General features: G+C 38.0%; 1 protein-coding gene across 2 annotated transcripts in view; it reads right to left on the bottom strand.

The window, feature by feature from the left end:
* The window catches only part of LOC127846490 (phosphoenolpyruvate carboxykinase [GTP]-like), a 28555-nt gene extending 4872 nt beyond the window's left edge, over positions 1-23683 (bottom strand). The window contains exons 1-10 of one of the 2 annotated variants that reach the window (XM_052377770.1): positions 23549-23683; positions 21152-21316; positions 18452-18573; positions 15867-16048; positions 14779-14988; positions 11188-11375; positions 10510-10639; positions 9373-9584; positions 5478-5658; positions 2678-2877 (exon numbers count right to left, since the gene is read on the bottom strand). In XM_052377770.1, coding sequence (XP_052233730.1) covers positions 2678-2877; positions 5478-5658; positions 9373-9584; positions 10510-10639; positions 11188-11375; positions 14779-14988; positions 15867-16048; positions 18452-18573; positions 21152-21307 — 1581 coding nt within the window. In that variant the 5' untranslated portion in view covers positions 21308-21316; positions 23549-23683. Of the gene's footprint in view, positions 1-2677; positions 2878-5477; positions 5659-9372; positions 9585-10509; positions 10640-11187; positions 11376-14778; positions 14989-15866; positions 16049-18451; positions 18574-21151; positions 21317-23040; positions 23206-23548 lie in introns of those variants that run through there. The other variant, XM_052377771.1, reaches the window with a different exon arrangement.
* Positions 23684-26240: the final 2557 nt, after the last annotated feature.

Raw genomic sequence — 26240 nt, 5'->3', positions numbered from 1 at the left:
TGGGACCACATAGGCTAATCAGGGACCACATAGGCTAATCTGGGACCACATAGGCTAATCTGGGACCACAAAGGCTAATCTGGGACCACATAGGCTAATCTGGGACCACATAGGCTAATCAGGGACCACATAGGCTAATCTGGGACCACATAGGCTAATCTGGGACCACATAGGCTAATCTGGGACCACATAGGCTAATCTGGGACCACATAGGCTAATCTGGGACCACATAGGCTAATCTGGGACCACATAGGCTAATCTGGGACCACAAAGGCTAATCTGGGACCACATAGGCTAATCTGGGACCACATAGGCTAATCAGGGACCACATAGGCTAATCAGGGACCACATAGGCTAATCTGGGACCACATAGGCTAATCAGGGACCACATAGGCTAATCTGGGACCACATAGGCTAATCTGGGACCACATAGGCTAATCTGGGACCACATAGGCTAATCTGGGACCACATAGGCTAATCAGGGACCACATAGGCTAATCAGGGACCACATAGGCTAATCTGGGAAGAGGCTTTCCGCTTTTCTTGTATTTTTGGTTTAAAGGAAGACTCTTAATAACAACAATCCAGTTAAGGCGGAAAATGTTGTCCCTGATTAGTCAATGCGGACTGCTTAACCTGGTTACCCAGAGCGTTACTAAGACACGTGACTAAGACTTTGAAGTGTTGTCAAGTTCCATTTATGATTATAATTTTCCTGGGAATATAATTGTTTTCCATCAAATGATTCTATGAATAAGGTTTGCTTGCTTGAATTTTGGCTGTTTTCAACAGTATTTCAGTGATATCACTGCAGTCAGTTAATCTGCTCACACATGTCCTGAGTTAGATGGTTTACCAGTACTTAAGAGCACATACTTATGCCAGGAACTGACAACTGCCTCACTTGAATCGGAGGTAGAGAGAAAAAGGCTAATTTTGAACCCAGGGGCATGATTGAAACAAACTTAGTTAAGGAACCCTTAAAGATGTTGAACATCAAACTTAATACCACTTCACTATACACATACAATAAAATAAAATATTTGTAACTCTGTTGATCTATCTATGCAGCTGACCAGAACTATTTTGACATCTTTGAAAGAGGAAAGCCAATCATTCATATGAAGTCAGATTAAAATTAGAGCTTTGTCACAGACGTGACGTCAGTATACCCCCACATGCTGCATTGATACAGACTATTTTGCATGCTGTCTTCACAAAACAAGAGAAGCTAATTTATGGCGATTTTTAACAATTATTATGCCATTATCATTTATTGCCATTTTCACCTTTGAACTCTTGAATTCTTTCGCATGCCACGCCGTACAATGACTGTGAACAAAATTAATATACAGAGTCATTTATAAATCTCACTATAAATGACATAGTTATGGCCCGGACAAGCTCATTTATGGCCATTTTTGACTTTTGAACTCCAAGTGTGACCTTGACCTTGGAAATATCAACGTAATTCTTTTGCATGACACACTGCCCAATGATTGTAAACAAATACAATGAGTTATTTCAAAATCTCACAATGAATGACATATTAATGGCCCGGACAAGATCATTTATGGCCATTTTTTACTTTTGAAATCAATTTGACCTTGACCTTGGAGATATCGACGTAATTCTTTTGCATGACACACCGTCAAATGATGGTGAACAAATGTGCCAAATGATTGTAAAATCTCACAATGAACAACATTGTTTTGGCCCGGACAAGCTCATTTATGGCCATGTTTTACCTTTGAACTCAAAGTGTGACCTTGACCTTGGAGATAACGATGTTCTTCTTTCGCTTGACACACCGTCCCATGATGGTGAACAAATGTACCAACTCATTTTAAAATCTAACAATAAATGACAAAGTTATGGCCTGGACAAGCTCATTTATGGGCAACTCCAAGTGTGACCTTGACCTTGGAGATATGGACGTTCTTCTTTCGCACATTGTCCCATGATGGTGAACAAATGTACCATGTCACTTAAGAATCTTACAATAAATGATATAGTTATGGTCCGGACAAACTTTCGGTTTAAAAGGCACTTAGTGACCCCGTGACCTAGTTATTGACCCGGAATGACCCATTTTCAAACTTGACCTAGACACCATCTAGATACGACTTTTGACCAAGTTTGGTGAAAATCGGATGAAATTTTCAGGTAAGACAGACCAACCGACAAAGTGACTCCTATACAGCCCCCATTACCAATGGTAATGAGGGTATAATAAGCCAAGCAGTTAAGGAGGAGACATTGTTTGAATAAAAAGTTTGCGCATGACTGACGACACACAAAAAGATGTTAATCTCTGAGGATGATAGGGACTTTGGCGATTGCATAGGAAATTCGCACTGATTCTACTGGTGAGCATCCATCTTGTGGCTGTTACATGACAGGTGAGAGCTCCTATTCACCAACCCATTCTTAGATTTATGAAATAAGAAAAGACTTTGCACCAAGACACATACGTCAAGTGTTTGAACATATACAGGCTACAACCGGTAATTATGTAATTAAGAAAATGTTCTTATGACAAATGGTGTAGGTAGATGGGCTTAATGCTAAATTTGATTAGTCTTGAACATTCCAAAGTATATTCTTAGACTTAAGAATTAGAATTCTTCTATGGATACAGGCCCTAGAGCCATGAGTTAAATAATAACATGTTTACCTTGTGGGGTGGCTTCTCCAGGGACAGCCAGTGGTCAAGGTATTTTCCAAAGTTGTATCCGAGGAACGGGCGCATGGCCATGGGGTCGTGCATGATACTCTTGCCTGCAAACTCAGCAGCTGCTGTTGCCTCGGACTTGACGGTGGCACCGATCATGACTCCATGTCGCCAACTGAAGGCCTCATACACCAGTGGCACACCTGTAGCATGCAACAAGGCAGTTGAAATGAAATATTGGAGCATAGCAGATTTTTTTTGTTTGCATGGAAAAACAAAACCAATTATTTAAGTCAATCTTATTTTTTGTTAGTGTTTTGGTAATGGTACATGTATGTTCAAGTATTTAATCAAATTGCATTTTTCATACTTTGAACTTACATTTAACGTTACCAAAATTAAGAACATTCACAAACAGATGTATTCTGGGAAACACCTGATAAACAATAAACATAATCCGCTCTCTGGGAAAAGGGGGTTTTAAGCATATGCTTGTGCAGTCCCCACAGGCTAATCAGGAACGACACTTTACGCTTTAATGTTTTTATTCGTTTAAAGCTAGTCTCTTCTTAGCGAAAATCCAGATTTGACGGAAAGTGTCGTCTCTGATTAGCCTTATTTAACCCGAAAACAAACAAACCAGCTTTTCAATATGCCCCTCTCAGCAATATCCACCAGCCACACACCAGTCAGTCACCAACCACTCACCAGTGGGTCACCAACCACTCACCAATGAGTCACCAACCACTCACCAGTGGGTCACCAACCACTCACCAGTGGGTCACCATTTACCAGTGGGTCACAAACCACTCACCAGTGGGTCACCAACCAATCACCAGTGGGTCACCAACCAATCACCAGTGGGTCACCAACCAATCACCAGTGGGTCACCAACCAATCACCAGTGGGTCACCAACCAATCACCAGTGGGTCACCAACCAATCACCAGTGGGTCACCAACCAATCACCAGTGAGTCACCAACCACTTGACACCAGTGGGTCACCAACCACTCATCAGTGGGTCACCAACCATTCACCAGAGGGTCACAAACCACTCACCAGTGGGTCACCAACCACTCACCAGTGGGTCACCAACCAATCACCAGTGGGTCACCAACCACTTACAAGTGGGTCACCAACCATTCACCAGTGGGTCACCAACCAATCTCCAGTGGGTCACCAACCAATCACCAGTGGGTCACCAACCATTTACCAGTGGGTCACCAACCAATCACCAGTGGGTCAACAACCAATCACCAGTGGGTCACCAACCACTTGACACCAGTGGGTCACCAACCACTCATCAGTGGGTCACCAACCATTCACCAGAGGGTCACAAACCACTCACCAGTGGGTCACCAACCAATCACCAGTGGGTCACCAACCAATCACCAGTGGGTCACCAACCACTCACAAGTGGGTCACCAACCATTCACCAGTGGGTCACCAACCAATCTCCAGTGGGTCACCAACCAATCACCAGTGGGTCACCAACCATTTACCAGTGGGTCACCAACCAATCACCAGTGGGTCAACAACCAATCACCAGTGGGTCACCAACCAATCACCAGTGAGTCACCAACCATTCACCAGTGGGTCACCAACCAATCACCAGTGGGTCACCAACCAATCACCAGTGGGTCACCAACCAATCACCAGTGAGTCACCAACCACTTGACACCAGTGGGTCACCAACCACTCATCAGTGGGTCACCAACCATTCACCAGAGGGTCACAAACCACTCACCAGTGGGTCACCAACCACTCACCAGTGGGTCACCAACCAATCACCAGTGGGTCACCAACCACTTACAAGTGGGTCACCAACCATTCACCAGTGGGTCACCAACCAATCTCCAGTGGGTCACCAACCAATCACCAGTGGGTCACCAACCATTTACCAGTGGGTCACCAACCAATCACCAGTGGGTCAACAACCAATCACCAGTGGGTCACCAACCACTTGACACCAGTGGGTCACCAACCAATCTCCAGTGGGTCACCAACCAATCACCAGTGGGTCACCAACCATTTACCAGTGGGTCACCAACCAATCACCAGTGGGTCAACAACCAATCACCAGTGGGTCAACAACCAATCACCAGTGGGTCAACAACCAATCACCAGTGGGTCACCAACCAATCACCAGTGAGTCACCAACCATTCACCAGTGGGTCACCAACCAATCACCAGTGGGTCACCAACCAGTCACCAGTGGGTCTTCAAACCAATCACCAGTGGGTCAGCAACTAATCACCAGTCGGTCACCAACCACTTGACACCAGTCGGTCACCAACCACTTACCAACCACTCATCAGTGGGTCACCAACCATTCACCAGAGGGTCACAAACCACTCACCAGTGGGTCACCAACCACTCACAAGTGGGTCACCAACCATTCACCAGTGGGTCACCAACCAATCTCCAGTGGGTCACCAACCAATCACCAGTGGGTCACCAAACATTTACCAGTGGGTCACCAACCAATCACCAGTGGGTCAACAGCCAATCACCAGTGGGTAACTAACCAATCACCAGTGAGTCACCAACCATTCACCAGTGGGTCACCAACCAATCACCAGTGGGTCACCAACCAATCACCAGTGGGGTCACCAACCAATCACCAGTGGGTCACCAACCACTCACCAGTGGGTCACCAACCAATCACCAGTGGGTCACCAACCACTTGACACCAGTGGGTCACCAACCACTCATCAGTGGGTCACCAACTACTCACCAGTGGGTCACCAACCTGTCACCAGTGGGTCACCAACCACTAACCAGCAGGTCACTAACCACTCACCTGTGGGTCGGCGTCCTCCAAAGATGAAGGCGCTGATGGGCACGCCCTTCTTGTCCTCCCACTTGGGGTGGATGATCGGGCATTGGCCAGCAGGGCAGGTAAAGCGAGAGTTAGGGTGCGCTGCCTTGCCGGGTTGACCACGCCTCCAGTTGTTGCCCAGCCAGTCGGTAATCGTGACATGCTGAAACAAGGATTATATTAACTTAAAGACCTTTCTTGATAGATTCATGATCATGATTTAAAGGCTCCATTTCCAAGCATAAGATACCAATGAGCAGCAAACAGCATAAAACCTCAACAGTCTGTGAGTTACTAACAGGCTGTTCTGCTTTTCTGCTTGTTGCGCAATAGACATTTTCATTTTGATTCTGAGTAGGAAAGGGTTTAGCTGTGATGATTGTTAAGTTTACAGCCATTTGTAAAATGTAAAATCATGGTCAAATGTACAGAATTTTGAAACAAATACTTGTTTTCAAAATATTGACTTCTTGTTTTTTTAGTAAAGTGTATGAAGTACTAACAAGTCATAAAATACTAAAATCAGGATCAATACTAAAAACTATAATCTCATAACAAAGGTGTGATATGCTAAATGTAACAACTAAATGTGTGAACATAAAAAAGAAAAATTATTAATGTTATGTTTGCAATACGGAGGAGATAAAAATTGTGATGTGAGCAATTAAGTGGATAAAAAACTTTTTTTATAAAAATTAATAATTTGTGCTGAAATCCAAGTTTCAATCCTATCGGAGACGGGTGGTGCTCCCCAAAGTTTTTTTGTGTTACAATATTGCACTCTATAAAAATAAATCATCTAACCAGAACCCACTAATAACATGCGCATCTCCTCAAGGTAGTTAAGCTTCCCATAAAGCTTCATTGTATTCCAGTCAGTAGTTGGGGAGAAATAGCCCGGACAAGAATTGCACTTTATGTACAGTTTAAAAAAAAATTCAAAGGGCCATAACTCTGGGAAAAATCATCCGACCATAACCAGCTGATAATATGCACATCTCCTGTTGGTAGTGAATCTTCACAAAAACTTTCATTGAATTCCCATAATAAGTTGCTGAGAAATAGCCCAAACAAGATTTGCACTATATGTACAATGGAAAATTATTTTAAAGGCCCATAACTCTGTGAAAAATCATCCGACGAGAACAGGCTGATAATATGCACATCTCCTCTTGGTAGTGAAGCTTCCCATAAAGTTGCATTGAATTCCCGTAATAAGTTGCTGAGAAATAGCTCGGACAAGAATTGCACTATATGTACAATGGAAAATTTCAAAGGGCCATAACTCTGTAAAAATTTCCGACGAGAACCGGCTGATATTATGCACATCTCCTCTTGGTAGTGAAGCTTCCCATAAAGTTTCATTGAATTCCGGTCATTAGTTGCTGAGAAATAGCCCTGACAAGAATTGCACTATATGTACAGTTAACGGAAAATTTCAAAGGGCCGGGCCATAACTCTTTGAACAAGAGGCCCATGAGGGCCTGAATTGCTCTACTGCTATAAACACTGTGCAAGATTGGAAAGAATAAGATGGAAACTGTGTACTTTATCGTGCAAACAAGGAGAATTTTCTCAAATTCAAGGGGAGATTATTGTGTACTTATTTCTCCGATACTGCTCATATTCAATAGGGTTCAAGTCTTCATTGGATATTAAGTTACTGTGCAAATTTGGAAATAATTGGATGAAAACTGTGGAATTAATTGCGTATACAAGCGAGATTTAAAATTTTTCTCATATTCAAGGGGAAGTCATTCTGGGCTTATTGCTTCGATATTGCTAATTTTAAACAAGAGCACCGCATAACGGGTGCCACGCTCGGCTGTGAAAGCTTGTCAGCAGGGCTATAGATAACAAGCGTATGTGCGTTATTACGCAATTAAAACAACCAAAAACGTAATAAAATTCACAATCAAGCGTACAAAAACACAAATTTAAATTTAATAACGTAATTCCCATAAAAAACCTTGCGAAATGCAATTCTTAAAAACACCGGGCGTATTTTTTAGACTGGTTATTTCCCGTACAAAAATGTACCAAATAGTTTAAATGCCGTCCTATGAAGAAAAGAAGGTAGTCTTTCCAGTGCTTATCAATCTTTGGGGTAAATTACTGTAATTATTCCTGGAACTGTCTGATTTATACTTTTATTTTCTTAATATATCAAACTGACCATTCGAAGCCGTAGAAAGAGAATCTCACACAAACAAATATTTGGACAGATATTTATGCAAGAATATTGGGGAAACCGAAAGCTTCTGGGCTGCTTTGCTGAACGATCTGTTGCAAGATGTGATCATTTCTCCCGAGAATTTAGTTTGCCCGTTATTATCGGAGATTTAAGTTTAAACCCCAAAAATGGATGTTATGGGGAGTGTAAGTGAAAAAAACTTTAATATAGTGGTGAAACAAACACCCGTGGCTGGTGATGGATATGGAAAGTGGAGTTATGAAATGTACATTATGCACAAACATGAAAAGTAAATTAAAACTAATGTTGATTTATTTTTCACATACACATAATAATATAATAATCTTAGTAGATTTTTATTATATTATATATGTCATTCCCTAAATTACCCAATTGAGTTAACAACCGGGATCGAAAAACCCAATTAAGCTCAAAAGTAGGGGGTAATTTTTTTTGCTGAAACTCTATTGAATTTACAAAAACCCTATTGATGTCAAAACAGGGGGTGAAAAACCCAATTACCCAAAAAATTATCTATAGCCCTGTTGTCAGATTATTTTTTTTTAGAGGTCACAATGACCTTGACCTTTGACCTAGTGACCCAAAATGGGTGTGGCATGTAGAATTTATCAAGGTGCATCTACATATGAAGTTTCAAAGCTGTAGGAGGAAGCACTTTGATTTTAGAGCCAATGTAAAGGTTTTAGCACGACGCCACGCGAGCAGGCTATGACAATACCTCGGGTTTTCTCCGAAAACAGCCTCGCTAAAAAGGGTTTGAGTCCTCATTGATACAAAGACACTGTGCAAGTTTGCCAAGAATTGGATGAAAATTCTGGACTTAACCACATAAAAAAACTTAATTTTCATTTAATTCTCAAATTCAAGGGGAGATAATTCTGGACTTATAACTCCGATATTGCTCATTTTCAATAGGATTTGACTCATCATTCAAATTAAGACACTGTGCAAGTTGGGAAATAATTGGATGAAAACTGTGGACTTACTTGCGTAAACAAGCCTTATTTCACAATTTTCTCAAATTCAAGGAGAGATAATTCTGGACTTTTTACTCTGATGTAACCCATTTTCAATAGGGTTCCAGTCCTCATTAATATAAAGACACTGAACAAGTTTGAAAAGAATCGGATGAAAACTGTGGACTTTATCGCGTAAACAAGAAAAAGAATAACGCACGCACGGACGACGGAAACCACGCCATGACATAAGCTCTTCCGGCCTTCGTCCAGTAGAGCTAAAAATCATCCCGCCAGAACCGGCTGATAATATGCACATCTGCTCTTGGTAGTGAAGCTTCCAATAAAGTTTAATTGAATTCCGGTCATTAATTGCTGAGAAATAGCCCGGACAAGAATTGCACTACATGTACAGTTAATGGAAAATTTCAAAGGGCCATAACTCTGTGAAAAATCATTTGACCAGAACCCGCTGATTATATGCACAACTCCTCTTGGTAGTGAAGCTACCCATAAAGTTTCATTGAATTCTGGTCATTAGTTGCTGAGAAATAGCCCAGACAAAAATTGTGCACGGACGGACGAAAACACGGACAGACGAAGCAGCGACTATATATTCCCCCAAAAATTTTTAGGGGGAGCATAATAAACCCCAAGTACTCAAACATAAAACGCAATTGGTAGACAAAAGTCCAGTTAGCCTCACAGGGTCAGTTTCATCCTCCAGTCCTTCCCAGAAGAAACCTCCGTCCGCAGTCTCTGCAACGTTCGTGAAGATCGAGTTCTTCATGCAGGTCAGCATGGCGTTGGGGTTTGTCTTCATGTTTGTCCCTGGACACACGCCAAAGAACCCGGCCTCGGGGTTAATGCCGTGCAAGACTCCGTCCTTGTCAAACCTCATCCAGGCAATGTCATCACCTGACAAAGCACTGAATTGAGCCTTCTGTTCTGGAAAATCTCGGCTTAATGCATGTGCATAAAGTGTAGCCCAAGATAAGCCTGTGAACTCTGCACAGGCTAATCTGGGACGAAACTTTTTGCCTAAGCTGGATTTTCGCTTAGAAGAGACTTCCTTTAAATGAAAAAAAACCCATATAAGTGGAATAAGCGGAAAGCGTCGTCCCTCATCAGTCTGTGTGGACTGCACAGACTTATCAGTGACAACACTTTAGCACATGCAATATACCCAGCTTTTTCAAAACAAGGGAAATTTTTTGAACCTCTCTACCATTCTGATTTGACATAATTGTCGTTCATTTGTTACGTTTTCATGGTTTGAGAGTGAAACTATTGTATATATCATAGAAATGTGAAGAAGGTGCGACAGTTTCACACTTAACCCTCATTCTAAGATACTCAGGTTTTTATCAATTTCAAAAACAATTTTACTCCTCCAAATTACAAAGAGAAATGATTACCTCTCGACTATTATGATACAGCGGTAAAGAAATACTAATAATGGTCTTTTAAAAAATGTTATTTTTAATATATCTATTTAACAATATGGAAAGCATAATCATTATGACTGCTTATAAGACCACAAAACCTTGCGTGACTTTATAGCTGGTCGCATATGGCATAACACCCATTTCTGCATGACAAAATGATATACTCATTTTCCCTTGCATTTTTAACTTTATTGTTCATCTATTTGCTAAACCAGAAGATTACATTCTGTGTTTTTTTCATTTCAACTAACTCCTCAACAAAATGATATTCAAGTTTTTTAAAAATATATGCAGTTAATTTCTTCCTGTATGCACACCTTCCGAAATGTTTTAAACTGTATCAAGATCCATATGTGAAGATGCTCCTTGAAATTAAAACAGCAACTACAGCTTACCGACACATCGAACTGTATAGTCTGGGATGGATGGCGTCAACATGGCCATGTTGGTTTTTCCACAGGCGCTCGGGAAAGCTGCGGCCAAGAAAGTTTCCTTTCCAGTCTTCTCGTTTGTCAGCCCCATGATCTGAAAACAAATCATCCAACACCCATGTAAATTAAAGTTAAAATGTAAATTCTGAAAGATTATTTGTATTGGGACAATGTGTCCATCTTATAAAAAAAATCATCACAAGTAAAGTTAACTAGTTGTGCCCAATAATGAATTGTTCTCTTTATTTTAGCATACTGATAGAATGCTTAAAGTTCAGGCAAAAAGATTTCCAGGAATAAATAAAGAAACGTTATGAGTTGCACAATTTATACAAATTGTTTGAAGGTTACATTAAATTAGTACTTTTAAAAAGATTCAATTCAAGGGAAGAGATAAAATAATCTAAAGCAATGTTACTGCAAATTTATCAGTAATGAGTGGTGTGAACATGTAGTGTGTTATGAAATGTCTTAAACAAAATAATATATTTGATCAGTTACAAACAAATACATCACCATCCACCCTGAATGTCACTAAAATTCTTACGTCTTTGTTTTGTCATGTAATGAGAACACATTTTTTTCTCTCAAAATCTAGTGGCCCCGCACGCATTCTAGCGGGGGCCTGTGGCTATCACTTACCAACATGTGTTCAGCGAGCCAACCCTCATCCCTAGCAATGCAGCCGGCAATTCGGAGGGCAAAGCACTTCTTGCCAAGAATTGAGTTTCCACCGTAACCACTACCGAACGAGCAGATCTCACGCTTATCCGGGAAGTGTCCTATAAAAACCTTCTCTGGGTTGCATGGCCAGTGATTGATTGTTTTTCCTGGAAATTTTGATGAAAACAGTTGAGCTTATTTTTACAGTCAGTCTTCTTTTTCCTTACTCAACTTACTGGCATGGATAAACAAATCTGTACAAAGTGTCTGGAATTTCCTTCCAAAATTAACGTTGACATTAAAATGATAAAGCATAAGGTATTCCAATTCTTACATATTGTCTTAACTGTACTGTTAACAAGGGAGGCAAATAGTATAATTCATTTCACAACTCTGTTGCAGTTATGTCCCATATATCTTGTTTATTAACCACAAAAGTTTTGATACATTATTGCCAACTCTTTCTGAAGTTCTAGCCAGTTTTGTTTATTTATATATGGATATGTTTGTAATGAACAGCAAATAGCTTATAAACTGTTTCTAGGCCAACAGTAATAATTTATATAACTGGGTGTTTTTTTTTACTAAGAAAGTGACACCGATAGTCGGCGTCTCCCCTACCAGAATTATTTCCCCTCAAAACACAATTTCCCCTCCAAGAATATCACTTTTAACCAAAACATCTTTTTTTAACATTTATTTAAGCTTTAAATCGAATATCGTTAATTTTGATTGCTTAATTATCCATCATAATACTAGCTCATTTGCGGTGGTCGCGAAAATACGTTAAAATAGAAATAAGCGTCTATTGAGTTGGATTAGAATGTGTAGTGTGCAGTTCCTGTTAATTTTTGCAAAGTCATGCAGAACATTTCGCACTTAATCGCTGTAAATGTATATACTTGATTGTACTTCCTTGCTATCTATCTATCTCTTTGTTTCAATGAAATTGTTCGCAATTTGAACAATAAACGAAAACCGGTCTGCACCAGAACATGAGCCATCGCTTTACCTTACTGTAAATGAAGCACACAATCAACATTGAGTTTCACTCACACATAGTCTAATATTGGGTCATTCATGCGCAGACAATGTTTACATGGAATACACAGTTTATATTGTCGTCTGCCAACAATATAGCGGCTGATGGCAATATTCGTTTTTAAAGATAAACAAATGAAAAAGAAGCGTAACAATAAATAAATAATTTCTAAGCTGATCACTTATACACCTTTCTACCGACTTCCGATCTGAATTAAAGGATGATAAATAAACAAGGGACAAAATTGTCACAAAACCAGGTTTTCATTGTGAAAAAAAATCTGATAAAGGGAGAAAACTCAAACTGAACTTTTGAAATGAACAAACAAAATTAACCCCCTTTGTAAGTTTGTTTAAAAAAAAATCTATTTTTAGTCGTGGCGACCTTGACATTGGAGATATTGACGTGATTCTTTCGTGCGACACACCGTCCCATGATGGTGAACAAATGTGCCAAATGATTTTAAAATCTCACAATGAATGACATAGTTATGGCCAGGACAAGCTCATTTATGGCCTTTTTTGACCTTTGAACTCAAAGTGTGACCTTGACCTTGGAGATATCGACGTAATTATTTCGCGCGACACACCGTCCCATGATGGTGAACAAATGTGCCAAATGATTTTAAAATCTCACAATGAATGACATAGTTATGGCCAGGACAAGCTCATTTATGGCCATTTTTGACCTTTGAACTCGAAGTGTGACCTTGACCTTGGAGATATCGACGTAATTATTTCGTGCGACACACTGTCCAATGATGGTGAACAAATGTGCCAAATGATTTTAAAATCTGACAATGAACGACATGGTTATGGCCCGGACAAGCTTGTTCCGCCCGCCCGCCATCCAGCCCGACAGCCCGCCCGCATTCGCCAATCTAATAACCAGTTTTTTCCTTCGGAAAACCTGGTTAATAATTAGTTCTATGTTGATGATGTAACACCTTTCTCAGTTTTTGCTGATTATTTTTTTTTAATTAAAAGGTGATAATTAAGTTGTTTTTTTACTCACAAACTATGCTATTGTAAAGCAATATGTCAATAAAATTGTATATTAATTACGAATCTTCAAGGTAACTGGTTTTCATTGTCTGCAGTCAAACAATATGCACATTTTATTTCATTTGCAAAACGCACACAATTTTTCAGACGGTCGTTTTCGGATACATTATTTTTCGTCGATTATAATTTATTTTCGAAGTTCTTTATAGAAGAAATAGAATGATGAATAAACATGCGGTGATACGGACGGTGTGGTTTATAATATTTCGAATTGTATTAACCTGAAATTTCAATTGGAAATACTATTAAAAAACAATAAGTAAGGGCTCTGGGTGAGGTGGGGGGCTTTGCCATTTATTTCTTATGGGTTCCTACGGCTGTGGTTTCTAGACCCCCGGCCTAATTTTCAGGATTTAAAATTTGAGACAATCGACACCACTGTTAAATGAACATGCATAAAAATAACTTATGTTTGCACTTTGACAAGTACCATAATCATTATTTCTATATTGAAAACTGTATGTTATATTATGATATGTGATATGCCCTTGTTGTCATTAAAAGAAAAATAAACCAGTATATAGATATAATATAGACATTGATTAAAACTGTTTTAATTTTTTCCCAAAATATGTCTCTTTCGCACTCTATTTTCCACTTTCACCCAGCGTCCAGCATCTTCCCTTTTTTCTAAAAAAACCCCTGTATAAACTAAAATCTTTGCAGTTAAATCCCTGCCTCTATTATCTCAAAAATAGTCCATATAAAACTATTATCTGTTTGCATATAGTTTACTATTTTTTTGTATTACCATCTGATATAAATAACAGAATACCATATGTTTAAACTATTTCAACAAACCCTTGGTAAAATGTACAGATCAAGGGGAGTTAAAAGGTATAATGGAAAATAGCATATGAAACGCGCTCCGAGAAAAAGGTGCTTCACGCATGTGTGCAGGGGTTTTTATCTGATTTTGGGGAATGGGCCTGGCCTTTTCCGAGGGGAAAAAAAATCGCGCAAATGCCTGATTTGGGGGAAAAAAATCAAGCGAAACGCCGGATTTTGGGGAAAAAAAGGAAAGTCTTAAATAATCAATTTAACATATTTTGCTGTTTTTTAAACAAATTAAAGGCAACAGATAATTTAATGCAATATGTTATATTTTCTACACTGGATAAGGTTAACTTATGTATTTAAAGTTAAAAATGAAGTCTGGGGGAAAATTTACCTGCTGAAGGGAAAAAAAAATTCGAGGGGAAAGGGCCGTTTTTCGGCGGGTCCCAAAGAAGGAAAAAAAGCCCTGGTGTGTAAAGTATGTTCCCAGATAAGCCTGTGCAGTATGCACACACAGATCAGGGACGACACTTTTAGCTTTTATGGACTTTAAGAATGTACCTTCTAAGCCAAAATCCTGAATGGGCAGAAAGTGTTATCCTTGATTAATAGACTGTGCAGACTGCACAGGCTAATCTGGAACAACACTTTACACACACGCGTTACGCCAAGTTGACCCAGGCTTACTCTGTACAGGTCTGGGACAACCCATGGAGTGCAGACAGCGTACAAACTCTCCGTCTCCCTCCCGCAGGAAGTGCCAGACGTCATTGGACACGCGGGCCATAACTCTCATGCAGAGGAGCACGTAGTTGGAGTCCGTTAGCTCGACTCCGATCTTGGACAGGGGGGATCCGATAGGGCCCATGCTGAACGGGATCACGTACAGCATACGTCCTGAAAGTAGTAGCAAGCATCTGGACCTGTATTCACCAACTGATTCTTAAACTTACGCCTAAAAATCTAAAATAATTTTAAAACTTTAATGAAGTTAAAGTACTTGAGAGTCAAGGTTGGCGTGGCAATTAAAACCTTTTATTACATTATTCTTTGATCAGGATTATACAATTAAGATATAAGCACCATTTTAGACTGTATATATGCAAACTCTGATTATTAAGTCTATGGCTATTTTTATTATTAAGTCTAAGAATTGGTTTGTAAAAACGGGCCCTGGATTCACTCACTCTTTATGTTGCCATGACGGATATTCATGGTATTTTGATCACATACATTTATTTAATAATTATACTGTTCTAGAAGAAGGAAGCATGTATTTATGCCAAAGATGTTTACAAATCTATGAGAAGGTTGTTACCATTTAAATGTATGACTATTACTGCTTGTAAAATGATGTGCAGTTAAATTGGTAGTGGGGCAAACTGCTTTATATACAAAAGCACTATATTAAAACATTTCCTCAACAAATAACTTGAAACAAGAGGACCAAAGTCTCTAGGTCGCATACCTGAAACCAAAATGAACTGAATTGTTTTGATCACATTTATTGATTTTTACAAAATACACTTCTGAACACATCAATATATAATAACAAGAATTTTTCTTAGACAGTTTCATGAAGATTGGACAAAAGAATTGGCTAACTTGTTTTAATTTACTGTGTACTAAATTAACTCTATATTACTCCAGAGCTTAAGTAACACAGATATTTAAACATTTAGGTGTGTTCATATTCAGACACTGGGGTGCCATTGCTTTAGAAGTTTCAGCACAGGGTTTAAACTTTGGCTTAAACGCCATTGGAAAAAACGTACCCGCCATGCAGCCATCATAGTTTTCCAAATGTTCTGCGGCTTCGTCAGGGGAAATCCATTTTCCCAGGATTCCTACCACACCCGGCTGTACGTGGGGCACTGTGTCATATTTCTGCTCCGTACACATCCAGGTTTTCGACTCGACACGAGCAACATCAGCCGGATCAGTGCGGACAATATAGCTGAATTTATGAAACAAAAACAACATATATAGGAAGGAAATGTAATTTGAGCCTCACTTTTTCTCACTCCCAGATTAGCCTGTGCTATCATCAACAGCACTTTTAAAACTTTAATGGGTCATCCCTCATTAGCCTGTGTGGACTGCACAGGCTAATCTGGGAGGACACTTAATGCAAATGCATTTAACTCAGAGCGCAATTCATTTATATTAAATCTTGAAATGAGTCACAGACAGCTACACTGTTGCCCCTACATAGCATATATGAGTCACAGACAGCTACACTGTTGCCCCTACATAGCATATATGAGTCACAGACAGCTACACTGTTGCCCCTACATAGCATATATGAGTCACAGACAGCTACACTGTTGCCCCTACATAGCATATATGAGTCACAGACAGCTACACTGTTGCCCCTACATAGCATATATGAGTCACAGACAGCTACACTGTTGCCCCTACATAGCATATATGAGTCACAGACAGCTACACTGTTGCCCCTACATAGCATATATGAGTCACAGACAGCTACACTGTTGCCCCTACATAGCATATATGAGTCACAGACAGCTACACTGTTGCCCCTACATAGCATATATGAGTCACAGACAGCTACACTGTTGCCCCTACATAGCATATATGAGTCACAGACAGCTACACTGTTGCCCCTACATAGCATATATGAGTCACAGACAGCTACACTGTTGCCCCTACATAACATATATGAGTCACAGACAGCTACACTGTTGCCCCTACATAGCATATATGAGTCACAGACAGCTACACTGTTGCCCCTACATAGCATATATGAGTCACAGACAGCTACACTGTTGCCCCTACATAGCATATCAGGGTTCGACACTAAGGCACGTCCGACAGACATTGTCTATGTCTAGTAAGATCGGTGGTCGGGCTAGTAAAACTGTGGGCTAGCTTGTCCGACTGGTCGTACATAACAAATCTATACTGATTCATATAACTATACCTAACCGAAAACCTTTTTCTCTTAATGTGTAAAATAACTCTCATATCCGTTATTTACATCAGAACCAAACTAGCGTATATAAATAAACGCGGAGAATTCACATGATTCATCGCTATTTTTAGACGCGAAGGAGAGCTTCCCACAGAAATTGCTTGTTTCCATTGGTCAAGTTGTCATGAATATTAATGATTTTCTGAAATGTCTTAGAACTTAACATCATGTTTTTACGACTTCTATTGACAATAGGTATCATCAATGTAAACATTTTGGCGTAGCAGACGAGAGAATGTTATTTAAAGAATGGCTTTGTTCAAGATTTTTCATCCGACAAATAAGTTAATAAAGAAGAATCCGACGGTAAAACTGACACAGATTATGCTGGAAAAAGAGCCTTGGAGCTGTGGTTGCATGGAGCACAGCGGTCAAGGAGGCCAGAATTTGAGGACCTTGAATAAATGTCACCTGCTGTACAGACATCATTTATTTAACTGGTGATAAACAGTGAAATTATAACAAACAATTTATGTTGTTAAATAGTTTTATTTTATTTTTTACTCTTTGCATCAAAATGACTTTCTTGTGTTCACTAATTATTTACTGATAAATAATTGATTAAACAGTTACACGACACAATTGTGTTTATTTGTTATGTCATTTATGGTCTAGTAGACATCATATTCGGGCTAGTACATTTTAAGAGGAGCTGGTCCGATGGTCTGGCTGTAAAAAAAGTTAATGTCGAACCCTGCATATATGAGTCACAGACAGCTACACTGTTGCCCCTACATACCATATATGAGTCACAGACAGCTACACTGTTGCCCCTACATAGCATATATGAGTCACAGACAGCTACACTGTTGCCCCTACATAGCATATATGAGTCACAGACAGCTACACTGTTGCCCCTACATAGCATATATGAGTCACAGACAGCTACACTGTTGCCCCTACATAGCATATATGAGTCACAGACAGCTACACTGTTGCCCCTACATAGCATATATGGACACACACAGATCCACTAGATACTGTATTCAAGAGCAGACAAAAAGACAAACGGCCAAAATTGGTTGCAGTCAAATTCCTTCCAAAATGATAAGGTATTTAGGTACTTATGAAACTGGATAGAGAAATTAACTAAAGGCTGAAATCTGTTTTAGGTTGTTTTAAACCTTCAATTTACAAACAAATACTTTAAAAAATCGTAACTTAACATGTTTTCAATACTACATCTACTTAGGTTCTTAAAGAGCTGTATAGGGAAATGAACTCAATGTTGAAACTTGTTTAAGTTGTCATTTTAAAAACCTTCATTTGAAATTTCAGGCAGAAATTTGACCAAAAAACACATATGGCAAGTTGAGCTAACAAGTATATAGGGAACTTAAATTTTGCTGGTTTCGTGAGACCTACTTGTCCTGATACTTCTTGAGTTTGTGCAGCATTCCACGTTCCTCCAGTTTGTGAATGACTTCTGTGGCCTCATCCTGAGACCCGTCACAGATGTAGATAGCTCTTGGCTTGCAGATTTGAACCTTTTTACAGAAGATCATTGCATGATGATTAGTTAAGAACTAAAAACTGAAAAAAATCATCTCTTGGGCCTGATACAATTTGCTGCTTTAATCATAGTTGAGTTCATAGATATTTTTGTGAGCCTCTATGTCCTATATTCAGGGATCATATTTTCCCGCAACATCAATCGGTCCGGATTTAAATGGGGAAAAAGTGTCCGAAAATTTTTATCCGAAATCATGAAAAATTACGTTAAAATATATACCATTGATTTTGCTATTCATGAAGATGGTATAATAAATGTACAAGTTAAATTCCGTTAGGCCTTATTTTAAAACGTTTTATCATTTGCTATTTCATTGACATTGGTTGTTTCGTGTTCTGTTTTATCTGACTGTTTTTCATCGTTGTCAATATTATTAGTCTGTGTAAATCTATACCGATGTTTTAAATCGTTGTCAACTCGATAATAGCTTACAAACATGCATTGAACCATACAAATGTCTGTGCGTAGGTTTGTTACTGACAATAACAAAACCAAATAGTTAAGAAATAATTCATGTACGGTATAGTTTGTAGTCGAATAACCCACGGCCGATAGTAAAGATGCATAGGGATTAATTGATTTGAAACCACGCATCTAAACTTTCGGTCGTGGGTTATTCAACAACAAACAATAGAGAACACAAATTATTTCGATTCTAACACGATTTTTACTGAAGATTTATACAATGTATATTATTTTTCTTGTGTACTATTTTATGTGAAGTTCCGCCCATAAAAATAACTTTCGGCTGTTCTGTCGATCAGATCCACGACTTTTATTTTTTTATTGCCAAATTATTACGCTGGTGGAAAATGTATCGGCATATTTTGTTTAATTACAGCGCGTGCTTTCAGTGTATAAGGTCCGCTCACAATTATTGCAGACTATCCGATTTTCTTCTTTGTTTATATGACAGTTTACTTTATCATGCATGAAATGCACAATTTCCACGAGGATAACATCGAGCTTTGTATCTCCGAAGTAACTGTAAACGATTTTATCCAGGACGAGAACACCTTACGGACACAGCCGCGCGAATCTTCGCTGCTTGGGGCCATACTCTGATACTAGTTGGCTGACGTGCAATAATCTGGTCCTGACTGGTTTAGAGACTGCAGCGAATGGTTTTTCACACCTAATCGAGATAAGAAGGTTATTAGGGTGTGCACTTTGTAATCGATTTCATGATATGGGAATTTTAGCAAACAGAATCAGACCGACTGTTTGAGATTTTCAATCGGTCTTTCATGACCTCAATCGGTCTAGGACCGACAAAACCGACAAAAATATGATCCCTGCCTATATTAATTATGTTCAGAAAAGTGTAATATATACAGAGGGAGCTTTACAACTGCACAAACCTGCAAATTTATATCTCATTTATTAAAGTAGACCACTTCAAACAAATAACTTATAATCGGTATAAAATATGGAGACAAGTGTTAATTTTTTTCAAACATCCCTTATCACCTAATAATTTCCCAAAAAAGGAGCCTGCATACTTTAAATACTGCCTACCAGATGATCAGATTTCACACTAAAAACAACTGATTCATTGAAATAATGATTGCCAGGGTTCCCGCTGTCGATTGCCATTGGCGCCATTTGCGACAAAATAAAAAATCTGGCGACAAAATTTCGTAATGGCAATTTAAAAAAAATCGGCATTTTTCTGCGTTCATATTTTCTTAAAATGACAAAAGAAGCTGTGTTTACCAGCCGCTTTACAGCAGTCGTAATACTATAGATTTCCATGATGTAAGCGATACACCTGTAATCAAAGGAGCGTGGTGCTGACTGCAGACTACTTCAAAGTGGCATGTTATGGTGATAATTGCCATTATCTGGGGTGTTGTTGCAAGTTATCTTAATAACCAAGTCTGGAAGGATGAAACGCCCATCAAAACACAGCTTGATTTGTGGTGATAATAAAAAAACATGTACGGATGCAGGGAAACAAACAGCGGTTGGCTAGTCTGTTTGTTTTGTAAGTAGTTCTTCCCTTCTTGCGTGGCTAACCAAAAATGATTTATTAGTGCTATATAAACGTGACCTAATATTCTCAGTTTCACTCGTCAAAATGGCAAATTCACAGTGCATCACCCCTAGAAAAAAGCGAACTTTAGAATCAGATGATTTTGAAACTCCTTTCAAAATAAATTAAATATGCTGATTATTGGACTGTTGTATTGTATTAGTTCATGCCTTATTAAATATGCTGATCATTTAACTGTTGTATTGTATCTGCAAATTTAATAAGGCATGAAAGAACATTATACAATGATTGTATAATTTTCTTTCATGTCTTATTAAATATGCAGATATAAAATAAAATTGTAAAATGTGCTGTTAAAATCAGATTGTTTAATGTTCTGTTATTAAATCAACTTATTAAACATTGTGAAATGCTTATTTGTTGTTGGTATTTTTAAATCTTGTTTGTCCCAATATGGCCCCTGTTTGGTGACAACTTTTTGAATTTGGTGAAAATAAGTGGCGACAACTTTTTAAAGCCCAGAGGGAACCCTGGATTGCCATGATGAGGGACTTACCCACTTGGCGACGTATCTCTGTACTTTTTTGGGGAGGTAGTGGAAATCACCCTTGGCAATGGGGACATGACCCAGTTTGCGGACAACAACCTCATGAACTTCGTAGAACAAGTTCTCCTCCTCCTCAATCTCCTCCTGGTGGCGAGTCTTCGACATCTTTGATCACTGAAATTTCAAAAGCATGGCCTTAATCAAATAGAAAGTCATTAACATCTTGCATCACTGAACATAACCAAAGCGCAACCTAAATCAAATTACAATTCTTTGACATCTTCGATCACCGAACAGAACAAAAGCAAGACCGTCTACCCTTGGCAGTCCCTTCGTTTAAACACAATCTTAACTTTTAGTGATGCTGTTACAGCATCCAGCTTTAACATACAGGACCCAGTTCAGGCCCTACACATTTTAATTTAAATTGTTTTCAAAGAGTTTTGCAAATGTTCCAACATATTTCTGGTTACAAATCTATGCCATTGACCATTCATTAAAAATGCTTAAATACTGTATAATTTCACACCTTAACAAGAGATTGCCAAACAATATTGTCCCCTACCGGTGAAACTCCACCATTGTCAGTAAATTATTTTTTTTATTTGTTGCCATAGCAACCAGAATTCTTGACATAGGAACGAGATGAAATGACGTGCATACTCTCCATATTGCCATCTATCCATGTTTCAAGTTTCATAAAAAAATATTAAGAACTTTTAAAGTTATCGCAGGATCCAGAAAAGTGTGACGGGCCGACAGACTGACTGGTCGACACACGGAGCACAAACCATAAGTCCCGTCCGGTTTCACCGGTAGGGGACAATAAGCCATAGGAATAGCATCTGTCATGATCATGAAAATCTCAAAATAATATACTGAATCATGTACCACCAAATCCTAAAGAGCTGCACTGTGAGAATTAACTGCAATTTTAGATAAATTTGTAGAATGCATTTGAAGAGTGTCATATAATTGAGATTGCCAAGAATGTTTATGCAGGGCTCAACATTAACGGTTGTCCTATTGCCCCTGGGAAGTAAAAGTTGGGTCCGGGCAAGTTACTTTATAATCTAGTTGTCCGCCCGGGCAAGTGCAAAAAATAACAAAGCATTTAATTTAGACTTTAATTAGACTTTAATTGCTGTAATAATTTTGTTAAATGTGCAAAAATAAAAAAGGTTTTGTGGTGTATCATTTTGATCGTTATTGAGGTTTACAGTTAATGTGATATTTCATGTTTCACAGTTTGGGCAAGTGGCTTTACGTCCAGGGCAAGTAGATTTTCTAAGTACTTCCATGGCAGGGCAAGTTGATTTTTAGGTTAATGTTGAGCCCTGTTATGGCTTCATTTATGTTGGTTTTATCATTGTTACGCAGTTGTTTTAAGGACAATTATGAAACTGGCATTTCATGTGTTCAAATGATTTAACTAGGTGTATTATTTTTATGAAACACACTTAAGTCAAGTAAAAACTTATTTGATAAAAATAACAGTCTGCTTTAAAAACAACTAAATACTAAAGAACATATAACATTTACCTTGAATTATGCAGACAGTTCAGTAGTTCATGCTTAACATTAAGACATAATTTTTGATACTAAGATTATTAACAGAGTCTCACATTTCCTAAATAAATCATTAGTAATTTATTATGCTTCACCAAGCTACTATCATTTACATCTAAGCATTATTACTCCTCAATAAAATCTTAAATAATCTGCAGCAGCCACACTCAAGCTGTAACTTTAAACCACAGGTACTTGAAAAAATATATGGACCAACCATTTGTTTTAAGTAGCTTTGGTTTAAACAGCTGATTCATAGCCACATCCATAAATAAAACAAAACTAGATTCACATAAACAAATAAAAAATATAAAAAAGAATCTACTCACACTTCTTTCCAATGCTTTTACAAAATTTGCTGTTTGTCTTAGGAAAGCCTTGTTTTAACTGAACTGTCCTTGATCACTGTCAAGGCCGTTTTGCTAATCATATATGTATAGACAAACCTTCACCTTCACGTTAATGCTATTTTAAGACAACCTTGCAAAACGCCGGTTTTGCCGTCTCGTAAACAGTCCATTATGCACGTAAAAATCGGAAGTACCTAATAAACCTTTTATAACATTTTACAAGTATAATGTAAACGATTAAGCTTAAATCATATTATACAAAAAGGCCTATAATAACAAAAATTTAAATTATGCGCTTGCAACAACGCATCATCATGATCATATGCACCCAGCCCCAGGAGGAAAATCCGGTTCTGACAGCTTTGAAAATCGCCTTGAAATATTACTTTTGCGTAAGTTTTTCGAAACAAATCTAGTATCGTATAATGTACAGAAGAAGCATGTTATGCTATTGACAATGCGAGACAACAAGTAAAAACAGCATTACCTTCGATATAATAAGCAGCAAACTGCCGGCTTCCTTATCTGAATCGGAATCAGGAAGTGAACGTTGATATCCGTTCTGATACTAATATTTGGTTCAAAAATGAAAGAAAGCGGGGTACCAAATTAAATATATTGTTCAGTTTGTCTTCGTACCAAACGATTTTGAAGTCGGACTTTTCTTCGTTATTTATTGTAAAAATAACTTTTTGTCTATAGTGTTGAACAAAAATCGATATATATATATATATATATATATTTATAAATCTTTGTTTTGAATGAAGTTAACAGATAAATCTATCTAGTTTGTTAATACGCAGCTAAATGAAATGAAACTGCAACTGAATCGAAGTGTAAGTTTTTTTCTTTCGATTTTATTAACTTCCCACCCAGACATGAGGCCACTCAATCAGGAGGCCGGAGTGCCCTGAGGATTTCCTTCGACTCCACCACAACCAAAAACACACCAAGGTTGAATATCTTTCGGTTAACACTAAATAACTGGAAGCTGCAGAGATCATTTCAAAGTCGTCCCAACTTTCATAAGTCTGGTAAATTAATACGAAGTGCTAGGACACACCTCAAATATCTCAGCTTCAGTCGCGGAAGTACCCGGTACCTTAGGAAGTTCAAAATCAACACCATATTTGGTATAAAAAGTCACAATCTAGAGCTTTTTCAGATTTATGGACAAGCATGCACTTGCATGGTACGCAATCAGTCTGTGGTTAGGATTCTTATGAAACAAAAATACAATTATGTATCGATCACTAGTGTAGAATTTTCCGCGACATTTGCAAACCAACCGTCTCATCAAAAGCGAAATATGTTGAGTAATGTTTTGCTCATGTATACCAGATAAGTAGCTAACAGGGAACCTTATACATGTAATATCAAGTAACATATTCGCTTGTTTTTAGAAAATGTGAATTGTATACTGCACACCGATATTCCAATATCAATAATTAAGCTCTCCAATTTGTGAAGAGAAAATGAAACCTGTTTATTCATGCTAATAATTGTTATTGTAACAAAGTAGTATTCAGCTTTTAAATGGCTTACATTAACGTATTGATCAGGACTCAATCTTCTAATTAAAAAAACACACAATACTATACCTTACGTTTGCAAAGACTGAATATCATTTCGTTTAATTACTTTAAATAACATCAACTTTATAAATAACAAAGAATGCGTGAATAGAAAGCCGACAATTAATGAGTTTTATATATACACATATATAGATAGTTTTCAGTAATTTTCTTTATGAAGTTTGTTGTTTTTGGACATTTACTTTCCCAGTTTGTTAATTCATCGTTACAAATAGTTCCGAATCGTTAATAATTTCAGTGCGCCAGGCTCCTTATCCTGTTTGTTATGAAATCGATGTATTTTTTTTAAATTTGCTGAAGACAAGAACAGATATGATTTGAATTGGTATGTTACTACAAATGGTTGGATGTTAGCATATATACTCTTTTATTGATCGTCAAACCTAGTAACGTAATGTTGATGGCTTCTTTCGAGGTGTTGATTTCCAATTCATTCATAAACAGAACTATTGTTCATATTAACATAATATAAATTGACATGATAGGACGAGTATTCACGTCTTTATGGCATTGTCAATATCAACATAAATGATTTAAGGTAACTCAGTTTACAAAAGTGATTTATTGTTGCGCTCAAACAATATTTATCCCGGAGGTATTTGCAAATACAATAACATGTACACAGTTTTTTTTGTATTTTATTATAATGTGTTAATTGACGCCCTTTGATGCTTTGCAACAATTGATTGCTAGTACATATAACGAACGATCCATTTAGCACACGAGTAACAGCTAGTTGACGGAATGTTGTGATCGATAACTTTCTTTTTTTTTTCAAAATCATTTCGTACAAGAACTTGATAAGAAAATTTGATTTGATTACTCGGAATGAAACAACCGATGATCTATCAATGAATATTTATTGATCGATTTTTTAGATAAGATACCTTATAGATCTCTTAATCATGAACATAAAAAATAAGGCGAGATTAAAATACTTTTTCCTTATCAGAGGCCTTAAAATCTGGAATAATTGTTCTGATGATCAATAGATAATTATAATTCATTAATATCAATTGCGATTATGGAGATAATAACGATTGCGTTTTCAATAAAAATATATGTGTACATGTAAACCATGTGTTTCACCAAGGGTCGAACATGTATACTTTTATATTGAAAGATCTAAGCCACTAAATGGTCCAAATATCCACTTCAGGTTAGTATATTTTGTCTTTTTATAATTGACAAATAACAGTCTAACGATCTGACTTTTTCTCATGTCCACGACATGTATTAGACTAGTAGACCTGGTCCAAGAAGAACTCTGTCTGAGGCAGAAGAGCAGCGTAATACTGTCTGGGCCATGTATTTTAAATGGATTCGATATGGTTGAAGGAGAAATGAGCTGGTAAAGATTATTAAAAAGATTTATGACGATGAATACCCCCTTAAAAACTAATACACCAGGGAAAGCCTGTTCAACGGCTTCATTACTCACCCCTTACAACTTACCACTATAACAACACTCCCGTTTAGGTTCGCTTTTTACAGCATTGAATACAACACGGATTGGGTGAATGGCGAGAGCGTCTTAAATGGTCCTTCTCGGCTTTTCAACTGTTCCATGATTCAGATAAAGCT

Source organism: Dreissena polymorpha, chromosome 9 (assembly GCF_020536995.1).
Source record: "Dreissena polymorpha isolate Duluth1 chromosome 9, UMN_Dpol_1.0, whole genome shotgun sequence".
Lineage (NCBI taxonomy): Eukaryota > Metazoa > Mollusca > Bivalvia > Myida > Dreissenidae > Dreissena > Dreissena polymorpha.
Note: the sequence above shows the minus strand (reverse complement) of the source record. Positions and strands in the feature narration are given on the sequence as shown.